This window comes from Tetrao urogallus, assembly GCF_951394365.1.
Source record: "Tetrao urogallus genome assembly, chromosome: 8".
Lineage (NCBI taxonomy): Eukaryota > Metazoa > Chordata > Aves > Galliformes > Phasianidae > Tetrao > Tetrao urogallus.
In genome coordinates, this window is record NC_136821.1 from 10,644,337 (window position 1) to 10,663,729 (window position 19,393).

The 19,393-nt window shown below is 44.1% G+C and overlaps 1 protein-coding gene across 1 annotated transcript in view; it reads right to left on the reverse strand.

The window, feature by feature from the left end:
* Window positions 1-12,109: 12,109 nt before the first annotated feature.
* SLC15A2 (solute carrier family 15 member 2) overlaps window positions 12,110-19,393 on the reverse strand; it is a gene marked incomplete at both ends in the record, with an annotated part of 35,767 nt that continues 28,483 nt past the window's right edge. The window contains 5 exons of the mRNA XM_079539010.1: window positions 12,110-12,286; window positions 13,099-13,203; window positions 13,863-14,009; window positions 16,442-16,538; window positions 18,031-18,141. Of these exons, the coding sequence (XP_079395136.1) occupies window positions 12,110-12,286; window positions 13,099-13,203; window positions 13,863-14,009; window positions 16,442-16,538; window positions 18,031-18,141 (637 nt within the window). The remainder of the gene's footprint in view (window positions 12,287-13,098; window positions 13,204-13,862; window positions 14,010-16,441; window positions 16,539-18,030; window positions 18,142-19,393) is intronic.

Here is a 19,393-nt window from a genome sequence, read left to right on the forward strand (position 1 = left end):
GGGTGTCTGTGCTGTGCTGCAGCACATTGAGTGGTGCCACAAAGCCCAGCCCATTACCCCCATGGCCACTACACAGGAGCAGAAACTGGCATCCCAGATGCATCCATGAGACTGGCTGCACAAAGACAGCACTGGGAGGGTCCCCTGATGCCTGTTGCCATGCCTGGGGCACAGCAAGGCATAAGCATCCTCCCTTGGATGCTGTGGGATGGCAGACAGGGCACAGGGGCTCCCCAAACCCAGTATTTCATTAGCAAAATTGAAGGTGATGCCAACATGGGAGTTCAGAATTGTGTTTTTGCTCTTGGAAGGTTGTTGTTTCAGCCATTTACAGCATGCCTGAGGTGTTTATTTTACCCTTTTGGAGATCGGGGTTGAAGCTGCCTGGATGCCTGTGGCAGGAGCAGCATGATGTGTTTCCTGGAGAGGTTTTGGGCAAAGACCAAGCCCACAACAGCTCTCTGAAAACAGAGCAGGAGTACTTTAGAAGAACTTGAGCCCCTGTTCGTGTCCTTGGTGCTTGGCACTCTTCCCTGGATACATGGCATGATAGAAATCCCTGCCTGTAAAATGGCAGCAGGGTTTGGCTGATCAGCAGGTTAGGATCTGTTGTATTTTATCTGCTCCCCAAAAAAACTGTATGCAGACACAGATCCGATTGACACAGTTGATGGAAAACATCCTCCTCTTCATTCACCCTGATGGCTGCAGCCCTTTATCAAGTCTGAAGACAAAGTTTTCCAGCCATAAGTTTTGGAGTTCCATTTCCCTCCAATACAAGTTTTCTGTTCCTTCTTTGATCATTTTGCCAGCAGGGTTTCAGCCATCCTTACACATTAGTTGTGGGGCTGGCCATGTATTGAGTTGAAGACAAATATCTGATCAGCACCTCATGGGCTGTTTTGCTGGTTTTCTTCACATACTGGAAGGCTGAAGAGAAGACCACCAGCAAGGAAGGTAGTGGCTGTGGGGGCTCAGGAGAGAGCGCCCCACTTAGTATTGAGCACTTCAAAGCTGATGCGACATGCAATAGATTTGGGGCACTTCACACTGAGCTTGATGCATTGCCTCTGGAACCAAATTCATCACCTCTTCCGTCACTCTCCATATACTGAATCAGAGTCACCACCTACTGAATTAAAAACTTCACATGCGGTTCACGTCCTACCATAAATCAGGCCAAAATGGAATTAAATGTATTGTATGCTAAGAACTCATTAATCAGCCCATAAATTAAACATGGCACAAGCCTGTTGGAATGGCTGTGCCCAGATATAGCCTCAGGGTCCCCTGGGGAGCAGACACCACTGAAGTGACAGAGCCTCGCCACTCATCTTGGTACATTTGTCTGTGATGGGATCTGTGGTGCACCAGGTCCTGGACCCACCCAAAACCTTGGCACCCAGCCCTGGAACTTGAGCATCCTTCTAAACCCCCTAAACACAGCAGGGCTGCTGGTACCCAGACACTTCTCTTGCAGTGCTGAGCACCTGCAGCTCTACAGAAGCACAATGCTGTCAGATACCTTCTTGGATCTAATCCATGCTATTTCCTTTTATTTTCCTATTCATTTGGTCCTCTCAAAATCTGCTCAGGAGCAATTAGAGCCTGTCAGCTAGAAGCTGATGCAACTTTTATTTAATTAGCCCAGCAGCCAATAAAGATGCCATTCATCAATATCTCATGGAAGGTGTGGCTGGCAGCAAGGGAGAAATTTGTCATTTCTCCCTGACATCCAGATGGCTGCAGAGCATCCATCAGTGATCCAACTGCATGTATGGACACACACACATCTGGGACAGCGATCAGCTGGGAGGCACTTATCCCATTGGTACCTTGGGCTACAGACCGTGGCCAGCAGAGGCAGAAAGTAACGTTGGAGGGGTTTTTCCTCTCCTGCCATATGTTGCTATCCTCAGCAGCAGGAAAGGGCAGAGATGTGTTAGGAGAGCCCAGTGCCAGTAGCATGGGCTGGAGGAGAACAGAAAAAGCATGGGGGCTTCACCATCACTGCTGCCTCTGCCTCTGGAAGGAGGACAACAGCTCCTCTCATTGCCCATAAACACATTGGAGATGGAAAAGATGGGACTCAGGATACTCAGAACTGATGGACCCCAGCAAAATTTTGGGGCGTTTAGGATGTCTGAGATAGGCTTTGGGCAACACCCTCTTGGCCTGAAAGCTTTTCCGTAAGTCGACATTCAAAGCATCACACAGGTGCCCGATCTTCAGCCAAACTTATGTCAGAAGGACACTTTTGGCACGGGCAGATCCCAGATGGTAGGTACTCTGGCCAAGAGGATGGGAAACATTGGTCTGCACCTTTCCAGGCCTGACCTCGTGGTGACAAAGGTTTTTCCAGCTCAAAGGGATCAGGTCTTTGCAGGAATAGCCTGCCAGCACATTTTGCAACATCAGCATTAAAACTTGCTGCACTAAAAGAAAATAAATCAATTATCACAGGGTGGTTCATAGTTGACAAACAAGAGTAATAGTATCTTCATAATTAATGTTGTGAGAAAGCAGCTTAATGGCTTGGTTCCTTGTGGCTGGCTTGATGTGCAATATATGGCAGATAGTGCAAGCAAAAATAGTAGCTGGTATCACTTTATCCTTGGTGTCCAGCTGGTAGCTGTGGCTTGTGAACATGCACTCAAGGCTGTTTGCTCTCAAACCTTAGTCCCAGTAGCAGCAGAAAGCTGCAGGTGTCACTGCATTGATGGTTGTGTGCCCAAATTGGGAATGGCACAGGGATGTGGATGCAGGGCAACTTCTCAGTCCTGTTCCATACATCTGCATGGTGCTGTGGGCTGCAGATGCCCTGAATTTCACAGACAAAACACCCATCCTTGTGTTGGACCTGGAGCAGCACTGTGGGCTACCCAGCTTCCAACAAAATGTATTTGTTAATGGAAACAGCATTTCTGGCACGTTATGGTGATTGATGCTGAGTCAATCAAGAAGCAAGCCTTAAAATGAAGTGAGATGAAGGCTTAAATACCAGGTGGAACTATCTCTGCAATGGGGATTATTGCAGGACTGAAGACTTGCATGCAGACATGCTGAAACGCACTGCCAGGCCCACCACTGCTTCCAAGGGAAGGGAGCAGAATGCTTACACTACAAAAAGGGTCAGGCACCGAGGAGCAGGCACTCATGGGCTGTGATAGGTCTGAGCCAGTGGTTTTACTGCTGGTTTAACCAAATAAAAGCAATGAAAAATGCTTTCTCTATGAACATGCTATTCCAAGCCAAGATGAGGTGCTTGCCTGATTTTATTCTGTTCCATCACGTCTTGTTTGATTTGGCTTTTTCTTGCTTAAGACCAACACAATACGCTGTGCTAGGAGCTGTCAGCTTCAGTCATTTTCGTTGGTGTGACATTTGGTATTTCACAATTCCTGGGGGCTCTTCTTTTGAGAGTCTCAGCTTTTTTTTTGCATTAGAACATGTACATTATTTCCAGGTTGGGTGTGGAGAAACCTATGTGCGGCATCCAGCTTCCAAACCCAAAAGGAAAATTAAAAAAAAAAAAAAAGAAAAGAAAAAACAAACACACAAAAAATGAAAAACCCTCAAACGTGTTATCGTTTAATCATCTGTGCTTTTCAACCACTATTCCCCTGGGGAGCCCAATGCACAGATTTTCTGCTAACAAAAGGCGATTTTACTGGAGAACAAACTCACTTCTCATCTCCGAAGCCTGGCTCACGTTCCAGTGAATTCCTGCATTGTGCATGCACAGCTCATGGTCAGAAATCGCAGGACAGAGCTGGCCTGGTGCCCAACATGTGGCCCAGTGCCCAGCACGTGCTTCCTGTGAGTCTCTGTTCCGCTGCTGTTTTCCCCTAGAAGATGCTCCTGTCTCAGTGAGAGCTTCCCCACCGGTCACCCAAAACTCACGTGAGCCTCAGCGTTCACACCAGGCTTTCCCACGGGGTGTAACATCCTCCAGATGTTAGGACCAAACCCAGCACATCCTTCTGGATCTCTCCTTTCTGCAAAGTCTCGAGGTGGCCTCCTTGCTCCGAGCTTGTGCTCAGAGGACCTGTCTACTAAAGCATTTACAGGCTGAACAGACCCAGCAAGCTCTGGGCTGAGAAGGAAAACCAGCTCCTTTTGCCAGCACATCATGTTAAGCTTTTATATTTAAAATGACTACACAAATGAAGAAATGAAAAACAGGTCTAAGCACTTTACCAGGCAAATCCGATTTCCGCTTAGGAGAATTGGATAGAATAAAGCTAAAAAAAAATTTGCTTCTAGGATGAGATTTAATTGAAAGTCCCAGCGCTGGTTCTCTGACTGCACTTGTAGGTTCAGAGAATAAACCTGCCAGCCATCAATTGTCTTAAACAAGATCATCGTTAATCCTGACTTCAGCTGTCAAAAAGAATGAGACTGCAAACTAAGAGGGCCACGAGGATAAACCCAATCATTTGTTTGATAAATATTTGCAACATGTCATATCAATAATGGATAATAAGAAAATATTGGCCCTCCAGAGCTGATGCACAGCACAAAGCTGAGCTGAATTGCATCTAAACTGTTATCAATAGCACATTTATTATTATAATAGATGAAAAACAAGCTTTCTGGCTGAAAAACAAGATTTGAGCTCGAGCTATTTGGATGTATTCTAAATGTTGTGATTAAAATGCAGCATGAATGTTCCTTTAAAAAAAAAAAAAAAGAGAGAGAGAAAGACTGAAGAATAGATCTGCTACAATTACATATGCCATCCAGCTCTGACTCAGTAACCTGAAAGAAAAAAGAAAACAGGGAGAATTGCATTTGTGTCCAGCCAGGCATTTCTCATCTTCAGGGCTTGATTCAGAGCCTAAGCTAACAGAGCTCTTCCTGCTGGGTCGGGATCCAGCCCCAGGCCTGAGGGTTTGAAGCAGGGAGCAGCCAGATTGCGCTGAGCTCCCTACGCAGGTCAGGGTTTGATTAAGCTCTGGCAAAGGAACCCAGCTGAAATCTGTCTTGCTCCAGTCAAAGACAACCATCGTTTACGGGTGGAATTAGAAGCACAAGAAACTGTAGAAAGAGATAAAGCAGCCACCTGGGTGAAAAGGGAACAAGGTTTCGCCTCTGGAGCAAACAGCTGAGGGACCGAGGGGCCGCAGTGGCACCCTGCCCTCTGTGCTACTGCATGTGTTCAAACCTGCGGGACACAATCTGCCTCCCACAGCAAGGAGAGGTTGCTTGTTGCCTCCTGCCCCCCTGCCATTAAATTCCTCTTTGTTCTGACAAAGCAGAGACTAGCGACTTAGAGCAGTCTCCTAGCTCTCCAAGTAATTGCATTCTCTTATGTCTTTTAATGATAAGCCCCACGAGGCCCAAAATACTGCACGTGCAAGCCAAATTGGCCCATCAGCTCAGTTTATCAAAGGGACCTCATTCGATCTCAGTCTTTGATGAAGACAGGAGCCATCAAAGTCCACCCTACTGATTTTCTGAGTTTACTTTGCCTGCAGATCCATGGTGTGAAGGGCACTCAGCCTCCAGGCATTGCACTGCTAATGGGAAGCTGTGATGAGGAAGGCAAAACAGAGAGATAAAGGAGGAAAAACCACAGCAGAAACCTGGGACAATACTGGAGGTCTGAGCAACCTGATCTAGTTATAGATGTCTCTGTTCACTGCAGGGGAGTTGAACTAGATAATCTTTAAAAATCCTTTTCAACTCAAATAATACTATGAGTGGAGGCTGAACAGGCGAGATGAACCCCTATGATGGGCATCACCACGAGTAACACCATGAGACTGACCAAAGCCCATTTTGGAGGCAGAAGTTCTCTTGGAGTGAACTATCACTACTAGGAGACCGAACTAGGAGATGAGAGGGTGATTGCCAGCAAGGAAACACAAGGCCAGCAGAAGATAGGAGTAAAGAAAGGCCTCCTGTGCACTCCAGACTTTCAGAAGTGAGATATTTGTTCTATATGCACTGGGAAGACTTCTCTACTCCCCCCAGTCTAGTAAGCCCATGGATGGATGGGCAGTAGGAGCTGTGTTAGTGACACCAGCAAGAGACGCTGAGCAGACAGGAGGAAAAATCCAAGGAAATCATCTGCAATTCCTGGCTTAGAATCATATCTGTTGGAAGGGACCTTTAAAGGCCAACCTCCCTGGAAAGAACACAGACACCTACAGCTCAATCAGGTTGCTCAGAAATCAGGTCCAGCCTGACTTTGAGTGTCTCTAGGGATTAGCACCCACCAGCAAACTGTCTGGGCAAACTGTCCCAGTGCTTCACAAAACGGTTTTTCAGGGGATGCTGGCAAATGAATGGCACCAGGACTAAAATGACCAAAGTATTTTATGGAAAAGCTAAAAGCCAAGCCTACTCCAAAAAAGGGAGAGGTGACAGAAGAAGACTGGAGCAGTGTTTCATATCATAGCTGCAAGCAGTGAATGTGAACACAGCAAGATATTACAAAAAAAAAACAAACAAACAAACAAAAAAAAACTTTACTGTACAAAACCAGTTAGTTCTGAAGCACTCAATGGCATTTAATAGTTTTCAGCTCAATCAGAAGATGGAACTCAGAGCTTACATTACAGCAGCTTGAGGAGCACTGTGAGGAACAAAGCACAAGTCCTTACAAGTCCTTTGGTTTCAACCAGCACATACAAAAGGTGTGCAAGGAAGAGCCAGAGAGCTCCTCCTGCAGGGAGGTAGAGGACTCTGCTGGCACCATGAGCTCAGGGGGTTCTTCACAGCTCTAAAGTTATGGCAGAAGATGGATGGACCATCTGCCAGTGAACAGGCAGGGCCATTTATTTATTTCATGAAAGAGTGTAGTGCTCAAAACAGCCTTTGGGGGAGAAAAAAAAAAAAGAAGAAAAACTGTGACATTAGTTCCAAAAGAAAGGCTACAGACAGGAAAGGGCAAAACGTAAGCGTTGTTCAGACTGCCTGATGCCCAGTGTGGTGTAGCAAAAGAAACCACCATCAGGACAAGTGGGCAGGAAGAAATGTCCATCCCAGATTGGTTTTCTCCCTCTTCCTCACAAGAGAAGGACTCACAGATGAACTGGTGAGGCGAGGGCTCCAGAGCCTCCAGCGTAAGTGGGAGGCTGAAAGAGCAGCCCAACTATACAGACCGTACAGTCCAAACCACTCACACAATGAGATAAATTAATCTAACAAGTAATGTTCACTTGCTTGTCATTTCACCAGCTTGGCTGCCAGTTGCTATACTGCTGGGTTCTGGTCTACAGACACTGATCGACATTGACCTTCTGGTAAAACACAGCATGGAAAGGCCTTGAGGAGATGCAGCAGCAGCTTGACCCAGAGCTCACTAGGAAACAACTTGTTTACTTTGTTACTAACCACCCAAGATGGCAAGGAAGGAGGAGTTTAGAGCAAAGCAGTGATTTTCTTCATGCCATTTCTGTAATGTGGCACAAGCCCTACTCAAGGCAAAATATTTGAGTGCCCCCAGTTTTTGTCTTCCTGGAAAGGTGAGTGACGGCCTTACGGAACCCACAGGCAGCCTCAAGGGAAGCAGTGCTGCAGTCCATACTTTGGCAGCTTCACTGGGGATTTTGCTTTTTTTTTTTTTTTTTTTTTTTTTTTTTTCCCAAATTGCTCAGGGAACTCAAAGGCCTCACACCATCTCCTTCTTCATGGCAGGTTTATCACACGTATTGACATGACGGACTGGGCTAAAACCAGCTGAAACTAGAAATGTTCCTTAAACTCTGTTGTTCATATCACAATAACAAATGTGCTAACGAGATGCAGAGGTTGGTATCATCCAAAATTCAGCAACTGTGGTATTTACCATGAAGCTGACTTCACAGGTTTAAGCTGCTGTTGCTAGAAAACATTTCCTAGGCTGGGGAAAGAAATTCAGAACAAATAAGAGGTTGTTCTTCCGCATGTAGCCCTGGCTAAAACTACCCATTAATTGCCACTCTCTGTGATACACCTCGGCTAGTTCTTCTGTCCCAAGGGAAGCCCATGGGTGGTGGAGCATCACCAGGAGCATAGCCTCCTCCTCCTCTTCTTCTTCCCATCACTGCACCCTTCCTTTCACTCACTCACATTTCACTTTTACGATAAAGCTTGCATGGAGGTTACTGCTCAGGAAAACCACATCTTTCACGGACAACTCTAGCTTGAGAACCTAAAGAAATGAGTGGGCTCAATCTAATGAAAGTAAAGGTTCTGCTTGTGTAAGTGACGCTTCTTTTTACAAAAAAAAAAAAAAAAAACCACAAACAAAACATAGCTTCTGGAATTATAGGACTCTATGGGGAAAGGAAGAGGGAAGAAGAGAGATGCAATCCCCTTGAGCTGCATAGCACAGCTTGCTTCCTAATAGCATTCTGGTGCCTCAGAAAAAAGAGGTAAATTTAAGGGACTCATAGCCAAGAAGTTTTTTTTTTTTTTTTTGCAGAGTTTGAAATCTCATTTTTATGCTTATCTCATGCAAAGCTGAAAGGAAATACCACTGGCCACAATTTCAACCTGCTAAGAAGAAAAATCTGTTGGACAACAGCCAGCACAACTGAAGGGAAGTTTGCTACACTAAAGGACTCGACCAGAATGCATCCTTCCACAAAGCAAATACGTGTGCATCCACAATGGGGCAAATCCCTGCAATCTCCATGAAGGCTTGCACAGTGATGTGCTATTGATCTTTGTCAGCCCACTGCTGTCCCTTAGCTAGAGATGATCATTTCTGTAGGGCAGCCTCCAAAACAGCCGGTGTGAGCTTTCCCTAATCTGCTCCAGGACAAACTCCATCACTTGCTGAAAGCGACAAGCAAAGCTGGACAGACAGCAGGCTGCTGTTTTCCCATAGGGATGCGCTCTATATCTCTACATATGCTATCACTGTTTTGGCTTCCCCTTCTGATACCAAATCAAACAATCAAAAGGAATAAGGAATACTTTCCTAAAACTGGGACTTAAGAGCTGTGCATGGCCCTGTCTCTGGGCGGTCTGTATGGAATAAAACCCCTGAGGCCTCCGTACTTTACAGAATCACGACCCAGATCTTCAATCCTGCTCCGAGTCCATTTGAAGGTGACGAAAGGGCTGCTAGGATGGAGCTGTAGCTCTAAAATAGAAGTGCTATACTGAAGGTGCCATTTTGCAACCTTGTAGCTCTTCATTACAGCCCCTAGCCTGCTCCTTGCTGGTTGTCAGCACGCTCAGGGGAAATCTTTCCAAACTGCAGTGCATTTCAATAAACGGGTCAGGTTAGCAAAGCTTTACGACCGCAGCTGAAGCAGCGAGGAATCCAAATACCAACAACCAAGCAGGCAGAGCAGAGGAGGAGGTGACTTCCAGCAGGTGACGATGAGCAGGTGGGAAGAAGAAACTCCATCAGATGGAAGAGAAACACAAGCAGGCCTTTCACTCCTTGGAGCAATTCTCCCAAGGGGCTGCAGCAGCCCCCAGCCTCATGTTTGCACTTTATTTATAGCACTAACTTCACGTTCTTAACCTTCCCAACCACAAACTGCAATTTTTGTCCCCACAGCATTATGGTGATGGTTTGGAACTTTGAGATGTTTGGGAAGGGACAATTTGGCATCGGGAGACTAAAAAGCAGATACAGATGACATCCTAAATGCATCTTTTATGAGTTTTGAATGCTTCCTTTAAATTAAGCTCAGAATGTGTGACAGCTTCTGGTAATGTCGCCAGTAAGGAAAAAAAAACCATAAAAATCAAGAGGTTTTTGAGCACACACAGTCTTAAAGATCACATCTTTGAGTACCTTGCTTTCCCTCACACCACCTCAAGCTGTGATGCACCAATTGCTTCCCAAGGACAGTGCTCCAATGATTTCCGCTGTCTTTTCACTGCAGATGCCCTCAAACATCAACGCACTTCCAAATTCAAGGCTTATAAAAAATTAAATGCTCCAATAATTCTAAATTGGGTCTGTTCAGTACTACTGGAGCCTGTCCATTCCTTCCGTTTGCTTTTTTTTTTTTTCTTTGTTTTGCTGGTGGGGGGAAGAAAGGACAAAATACTTTCTATTAGTGCTTCAAATTGGAAGCTGGTCAAACAGCATCATAGCAGAGTGACTCAGCAGCCTCTGAGCTGATTCGCAGTGTATCATAAAACAGGATTAGGAAAACAACAATGCCTGGAGGAGAAAGAACACACACAGATTCATGGCAAGAGAACAATACCAGAAAGGAGTGGAGGGAATAATCCCGACTTGGCTTCCGAGGAGCAGGTTGGATGACCTAATAGATGGCTTTCAATGCCCTTCATTCCCCACTTAGTCGTAGCGCTCAGCCACCCGGTTCCAGCTACCACAGCTTAATAAATGGCTCTGCATCAACTGAAGCACATTAAGCACTTCTGTGTGCACACCCACAGCCTGTTGTCATTTGTCTGAGACCACGGTCCCCCTCTGGCACAAGACCCAGATACTATTTCAGAGCAGGCAGGAGCTTATGCAGAACTAGTGGTGCACCCTCATAGCCATTTAGACAGGAAGGAAAGGAAACAATCCAAGACTGCATATGCCAGTTACAAACCAAAAAGTGACGCTGTCTCAGTCTTATTCAACAATACACACGTGGCAGCAAATTAAAGCACCAGTGATGTCAAGCTAAGCATACTCCTTAGCACAGTCCCGTTCAGGGTGGAAACCAAACAAGCATTTCATAATATGTTCAATGCCAAGTTGGAAGAGGAAAGCATCATTAAAAATCTATTCTCTGGGAACCTGAAGACCCTATTGACAGCCTTTTTGTAAATTAGGCCACACTTGTCACAGCTGCAGCCTTGGAGTGACAGAGGAAGGCAGGGACTGTCCAATGAGTTTAACTAGATTGGCAATGGTTGAAACAGTTTGAACGCAGAACAAGAAAATTCACAGCTTCATGCAAGCAAGAAAAAAATCAGATAATTCTCACAATTCTGCTAAAATACCTACATACCTACATGGGTAGAGAGACAGAAATCAGGTAGGAAAAGAAAAATCTCATATGCCACAGTATCCTTTTGTAGATTGAAAAAAGATGGTGAAGTGCTTCCTTGTTTAAGTCACTGTAGGATGCCTGGAATTTTATAGAAACTGCTGCAGTGTGTCTCCCAGTGGAGAATAACTGAAGCATGAGATGAGAAAACAGCCATACCCTAAACTTGCAGCGGCAGGAACTGTTAAAGGAAATGTCCAATATAGACTTTATATACAGAAAGACTACAAATAACAGCTTGGATTCCTAAAGTACAAAAATGTAAACCAATTCTCTAATCATGTCTAATCAAAGAATGCTATCAGTTGCTGCAGACTTCTAAGAAGTACCGTATATCAGAGAGATGGTAGAATGCATATCTTGTTCAGTGATGCTTTGGGAATAGTTTAGCCTGCAGCATTTAATTCCCTGTTATTACTTCTGGGCCTGGAGGTGAAAGTCATAAATCAGGACCAAACATAATTTGCAGTAATGGGGTGAAATACTCATAAAGAGAGTTACACGATGTAATTTTGGGGGATTGTAACTCTTCCAGTCTTTGATGATTGCAGTAAAAAATAGCAAAAACAACAAAAAAATCTTCCATCTGTAGCATCTATTCTTCGCTGATCCCACATAGGATTTTTCATCCTTTTCTCCAAGCATCTCTACCATCTCTACCTTTTGCTGGCATGCCCTCCACCCTTCCTCTCTGCTGCCCTAAACATATACTTAAAAGAAAATCATAGGAAAGCATTCCTTGCTTAGAAAGAAGGGCAGGTTCTAAATTCCATTGACTTCACTTATATGGGAATTCAATACCACAGGACTTTTCCCAGGGAATTTTGTTCAGATTTCAGGACCCCCTACTGTTTTTTAGAGGGCTATTTTGTCCCACTTAGATGGCAGCTACATTCTGAGTAATAAAAACCACAGTACTATAAAATAACATCGTCTCCATTCTTCCTTACCATCTACTGAGTTAAAAATTATTAAAAAAAAATAATTAAAAAAAAAAAGAGAGAAAGAAAGAGAGAGAGAAATAGAGAGAAAAAGAAAGAGAAAGAGCGAGAAAGAGAGGGAAAGAGAGGAAGATTGGAAAACAAAGAAAGAAGGGAAAGAAAGAAAGATAGAAAGAAAAAAAGATCCCAACCCATAATGTGTTAGAGCTTTGTTTTCTGAGTAACAAGACTAATCATGTTTCCTCTATTTGGGGTCTCTCTCTTCTCTTCCTTTTCTTCTAGGTCCTCTGGATCCACACTGACATAGAAATATCCCATGATGGAGAAAATAATGCACACAGCAAAGAGTAGAACAGTGAACAAGACAAATTCAGCCCACTAGGAAAGAGAAAAAGAAATAAAACAGCAAGTCAGGGAACACCAGTCTCCCAGTCCAGAAGATTTCTCTGCATGTCCAAGTGCTTTTCAAAGTGCTGGGTGAAAGCTTTCCAGCACCTAAGGTTTCTCACAAGGTAAAAACTTTCTCATCCTGTTTTCTGGTAAATCATGTATACGTAATGTAGTTATGTAAATATGAATATGTGTGATATACCTCAAAACAAGTCAGTTACCCATGGGCTAGTTTCACTAAACCTCTTACAAATCTGCCCTGGCTGGCACATACCTGCCTGGGCTTTTTGCCCACAAGATGCCTTTGAGACAGGCAGTTTGCTGTGAGCCAGAAACAAGCCCCAGTTCACACCTTCATGTCATCATCCCAGAAGCTTTGCAGCTTGGAAGAAACAACCTCTGTACCACAGCCTCCCCATGCAGAGCCCAGTATCGCAGGGATGCAATAGGCAGCTGGCCCTGACAGAATCAGGCAAGCTGCTTTTGGTATGCAGCAGCAACACATGGCTGGCATTGTGTACAAGCTCCAGGTCCAAATAAAGTCTGCTTGCCTAAAGCTGAGTTCCAGCACTATTAGCACAGCACAGCAGTATTACTTACTGCCGTTGAAAGGCCCAGGAAAGACCATTGCTCCAGAGGGCAATGCTGAGTGCTACGCAGAACCCTGGCTGGGAGACAGCTGGGGCATGTTGAAGCCTGGGGCTGGGTAGAGAAACTCTGCCTCCAGGGCACAGGCATCCAGAAACACCATCCAGGGCCTGTTCTAAAGCATTAGCTTTGTTTTACAAGCAGAACCATACCTGCGCCATAGGTGCAGCCTGGGCAACAACAAGCACAAGGGTATTCCCAACAGCCACTGTGAGCAGCCAGCCTGCTTGCAGCACTGACTTCATGCTGGCTGGAGACTGAAAAGGGAAGAAGAGTCTGGTCAGTGGCTGTCACGCTGTGCCCACATCCCTCTACCTAGCCTAGGAGAAAACGGTGGAATTTTTTATGTGTCTCCTTCGCAATTAAGTCCTACAGCTGCATACAAAGAGGTTTCAAAACAAGTCATTCTAGAGGACGCATGGAGAAGGAAGTAATGGTTGCTGTTGCAGATCTGGATTCTGATCACCCCCAACCCAGATCATCTACTGTAAGATCAGGAAGACTGGAGACCCACGCAAAAAGCTCTGAAGCTTGAAGCCTGGTGCCATGCGTCTGCACATCTTTGGAAAATACTGGATCTTGATGTTAATGATGTTAAGCTTCCTGCCAACCTCAAATTATCCATATCTCACAACAGATTGTCGCATGGATTAATGCCTCACATTAATAAATATCTGCAGTTTACTCCAAAGATAAATTTGAGTAGCTTCAGCTTTTTGATCTTGCAATATCTCAGTCCTCTCCACTCACAAACCTTCACCCCAGACAACCTAGTGTACCACAATCAGATTCTCATAAACCCTTAGACCCCCTTCAGTCTCTCAGTTTAAAGCAGGTTCCAAGCCTCATGCAACCTTGGCAGACGTGGGAATAAATCCTGAAGTCTAATTAAGCCCCTTATCTTTAAGTGGAGTACCTGAGAATAGGAGAAGGCCAGACCTGTAATGGAGAACATCACTTCTCCAGCAGATATTAATAAGTATTGTGGTAATTGCCAAGCCATATGGACATTGTTGGCTTTGATGTCTTCTGACTTCCATGTCTGAACCGCACCTGCAGACACCTAGCAGGAAAATAAAGGAACATCAATTAGCTGCTGAAAGATCAGATCCTTCCTAGACTGGACTACAGAGAATTAAGATGAAGCTTAAAGCAAAGACAGAAGCAAAGCTCTGACCTGGAAGTGAAACTGTGGGTCTGATCTCTGCCACATTCAAGCTTGCTGGGAGTAGGCTGACTCCTACTGCACAACATGAAAATATCCCAGCTACCTCCTGTGCCACAAGATCTTCAAGATTTATTGCAAAATGGCAAGCTGCCTTCTTTACTGGTGTTAGGAAAAGTCTGTGTGGTACTTTTATAGAGCCTGTCACCTGCTGATGACACCAGAGCCAGAATGGGCAAGAGGATAAATGCTCACTCCCTCCACATGACCACTATTTGCATTCCATTAGCACTGTATAACTCCCCAACTATAGCATCAACACCCAAACATAACCAGTTCAGGAATTCTAAGAGTAGCAAAAACTTCCCCACATCAGGTATATTGAGACAGTTACAGTGTCTGTATTCCTAATTCCTTTTGTTTGCTTTTCTAGGTGTAATTAATACTGCCTCTGATGTGCAGAGAAGCAGAGAGAGATTTGAGTAGCAGCCAGGCAATCATTAGGCTAAAATGCCTTCAGGCAGGAAACCTAGTGTTTAAGGAGAGTACATGGGAAAATACAAGGGATGTTTATGAGATGTACTTAATCACCATGCAGGGAGGCAAATCAAGAGAGTGTAATTTAGAAGGCTAAAAGGGGTGAGAGGAGAACTGTGCACTGCTCTTTTGCCCAAAGGAAATGTCACAAGTACTATACTACAACTGCACACTGAAAAAGGCTGGGAAGGCACTATTTTCATGATTTAAGTATTACAGTTCAGCTATATAAGCAGCCTAATATATTGCTTTCTTGGTTCTTCTATACTTCACTCTCAGCTGAGTAGGAGAGCATGGTACAAATCATTGCAATAATTAAAAATTATCTTGGCCTGGAGCAAACTAACTCTCTACAGAAGGATGAAAGCACAGGGCAAGAGATGGAAAAACAGAGGGTCAGAGAGATTAAAGGACTGCACAGGGCCATAGGATCTGAGGCACAGAGCCACCCCTAAGCATCCATGGAGGCAGCAGGGGCTTTGAGATGAGACCACAAAGTGGGGTCCTTGCCCACACCCATTTGGAATGCATCTACCTCTCCTACCTCTCCTCTACACTCAGCTGTATTACTTGAAGCTCAATGATAATATTCTTAGTCTCATATTCTCTATGCAACTACTCTACTCAGCTTCTCATCCAGGGAAAGAGGTGTGCAGCCATAGAAGTAGGGACTGGCCAACATCGCTTCAAGTGTGCATGTGTTTTGTGTACATAAATCTCCACACTCAAAGATGGCAGCATCTGACTGTTCTCTCCAGGACCGTGCATCCTATTCCAGCTACAGGAGGAAAAATGTTAAAAAAAAAAAAAACAAAAAAAAACAAAAAAAAAAAAAACCAAAAAACCAAACAGGTGTTATGCAGCTATGCTTTTCCCCTCTACGTATTTGGATTCCACAGACATGAACAGCTCCCATTAGTTGCCCAACAGGGAGATGTTCCTGCCAGGGAATAGTTGACAGCACTTTGCTCTGCTCATCACCACACAGTAGTCAAAGCCCCAAAGGGCAGCTCAGCAGCGTGTCCTGTCAGACCTGGTTTGTAAGCGTGCCTGTGCAATGGGAAGGTTAAAACGGGCACTAAGACAGTTACAATGATCTCCGTGGCTCCTGCCAGCTGGACCAGTCAGAGCATCTAAGAAGCTGGCAGGAAGGCAAAGGATTCCACCCTCTTTGGTTCACACTTCTGGGTTGTTTGGAAAAGCATGCCTTGACTTCACACTAGTCTCTAAATGAGCTGTACAGTGAGAGTGAGAGGAAGAAAAGGAGATACATAACCTCATCCACCTCTCTCAACACTTTGCTCCTCTTCTTCCTGTGCAAAATCCACATGCCTTGAAAGATCAACTTTCAGATCAGTAAGTAAAACATGAGGGTGTAGCAGACTGTTTTTGCAGAGTTTCTCAAGTGTGAGATGTTACCACGTACTGTAGTTTTAGAGGTCACAGGCAGCATTAGCTCTTGGCAGTGTGCTGGGTCAATGTTAACCAAACAAGGATGGTGTGATACCAGCATAAACTGCATGTCACTTGATTTTCTAAGGAGGATTTCCATCAAGCAAAAGACATTGCTTCTTGTTTAACTGGTAAGACTTGACAAGATCACAGTGTAAGGTGGAATGACCACCCGCCCCCTTTGCTTTTATAGTTGCCAGAATCTTTTCCTGGATGGCCTTCAAATGGCTATTACCTCAGTCTCACAAAGTGGAGAAAGCAATAGAGTCACCAACGTACGAGGAAAAACACTGCCAGAGACTAGAGCAGAACGAGCTTGTTACCAACACAGAATCACTTACATTAGTTATCACAACAGTGTACGATGCACCAAAGTCAAGCAGCCCTAGGTCCAGGGTGAATTCCCCAGTTTCAGTTATGCATTTTCCATTATCATATCTAGATACAAGGATGAAGTACAGCATTTTCTGGTTAGTCTCAGACAAAGAGCACAGAATAGAGCTATCAAAAATGCCCCTACAATGGACAAGAGAGGATGTATAATGTAAAGCTGCAGTCAGGTTTATGTCAGAGGATCCCTAGAGTTCTTGCCATCTCTTCCTTCCAGGAATACTTAGGCACTGACTAGAGTTCACCCAATGACCCAGGCTATTGCTAATGTTTTGAAATGCTGATTCTTCCAAGCAATCTCAAAAATTTCCAGCAAAAAGAGAACTAACTTCTCTCTCTGTTTTTTTTTTTCCCCAGCCTTATTTTTCTTCCAAAATTTTATTCACTCCTTCTAGGAACTGTGGGCCCCACAAGTTAGCCAGGCTCAGAGAGTCTTCAGGATATCAGAGATACACTCCCACAAGCCATAGTATTTCCTTTCAATAGAGCAAATTAGCCTTCTTATTTGTTCTTAGATTTTGGATGTCCAAGATGGCACAGAGGATCAGCAGCATTGCAACAGTGGTTGATGCATCCACCTAAACTGCAGCCATAAATACCTTGGATGGAGCTTCTGCAGAGAAAAGCCAGGAGGCTTTTGAAACATTGCAGAGGCCAGAAACGTCTTACATGAGCCAAGTCTTGTGCTGCCAAACCACGGCCATATGCACCCCCAGTCTATCAGCCCAGCCCACAAGGCCATGGGATGTTAGATGTTACCAGCCCACATGATGTCGTCAGCTCACATACCACCAGTCATGTGGAATATGAATTGTTCCTTCTCTGAGAGCATCCTAACACTAAAAGCTTGGACCTGAGAGAATACCAAAATAGAGCAGGTGCCACATGGCAGAGAGACTTTTCCATCTTCGACTTCATTCTGCTGACAGATGCACAGATGGCCTCTCAATAACTTCTCATAATTCTTCACTCCAGCTCCACATACAGTGTAACTGCTCAGAGAAAGTTAAGTTCTGTACATGGACTTCTTCAAAAAGATTTTGGGTTCCTGATATTCTATTTACCTAGCTCTAAGAAAACTCCAATCATTACCTCAATTAGAACGTCATTACACTCATGTCAAAGGAATAATGCTTCCAAGCAATAATGTTTCCCTGATTATGTTATCTTACCAAACCAACAACTGCTACAGGAAGGGAGCTATTCCAGACACAGTTAAGAACTTGAATCTATTCAGCAATATATTACGCACAGAGAAACTGATCCCCTATCCTTCGGCTTGGACGCTTTGCAAAATAAATGCATGGTTCTTCTGTACACACACAAGTGGCCTAGAGTAACTGCTGCTCTGCACAGAGCTGATTATTCTGCTTTTTTTTGTTTGCTTGTTTTTTTACAAACATCTGCCACACAATCAAATGCCAAGAGCATTGCAATTAAGTTTCTGCTATTTGCATGGAAAAAAAAAAAAAAAAAAAAGCCCTATGGTGCTAAAGGAAGGGCTTCAGTGAGGACCTTCAGCACAGCAAGGGAAACTTACGTGTCCCTCTCTACCAGCGAGTACCCAGAAACACCACAGTTTCTCTGAACAGATATGAACTGTTTGCTGTCAATGGTGAGGTTGACATCTTGGCTCAAACCATTAATGAATCTGCAAAGAAAGCATATTATTAGGCTGTCACACAGGGCAGGAAAAGTATAATACGAATCACTTAAAAGAAGTGCACTCTCTCCCAAAGTATTCTGTCACTCCATAAGGTTATGACAGTTTCTCCTGCAAGCCACCAAAGTATCAGCCTGACTCAATGCCTAGGCTTTCAGTATAAAACTATTTTTCCTACTGCTATGTAATTTTACTCTCTCTGTGCAAAGAGAGCTCTTATTTGTGTGTGTGAGAATGAACTTACCAGCAATCTCTTCTCAGACACATTCATAGATTCTTTTATATCTGTTCAAGAGGATAGAACCCCACCCCAGGAAACTATAAAGGTGTGTGTCCTGATGAGCGTGTGCACTGTGCTGCCATACTTTCCAAGGAGTTTCTAATTGCAAGAAAGAGTTTTCTAGCAATATATTTTCATCATCAACAAACTTTCATGGGAAAACAGAGGTTTGGGCCTGTTAGCAAAACAAAAAACTTTTCATATGATCCATGATTTTAAGAATTTTGGTTTTCAGTTGTTAACATAGAAGGGAGTCCTAAAGATAGTAATATGCTCAACAAAAGTAACTTCAGTGGAAAAAAAGAACATTCTCCTAGTTAAATCTCCTCAGAAATTTTTTAACGGAAATGTTTGAGATTCTGTCAAAAAATGCTGACAGAAAAATGAAAGAGTTTCTGACAGGAGGTATTAATCAAGTCTCCTAGGTGGTGTTCAGGCAGCAGAAAACTTCACAGGTGCAGGTCTATGAAGATGCTGCTCTCATTTTATCTGATTAGTTTGCTTTTGTACAGGAAGTTGGACAAGATAAGTGATCATCACGGGTTGCAGAGGACAAATGGCAACAGCTCCTTTCCAGATTGCATCTTCCCCTTCTTTCCCAAAATGGCGGGCCATGGTGAGATCACCCTTCCAAAGGAGGAGATCTTTTGTGCTGCCATCTCAGCCCAGACAATCCTAGGCAGTAGATGGCAATACAGTTCAGTTCTGCACAGCAAGACTGGGAGGTCAGTGTCTGCAGCTGACACCTGAATCGTTTCTTGCAGGAAGAGCATAGGCTACATTCTAACCCAAGAACATCTGGGCTACATTACTTACAGTTTGAATTAGACAAAAGCAGTTTTTCTCAGCCCACCACCCTTGATTCCTAAAAAAAAAAAAAAAAAAAAAAAAAAAAAAAAAAAAAAAAAAAAAAAAAAAAAAAAAAAAAAAAAGAAAAAGAAAAAGAAAAAAGAAAAAGAG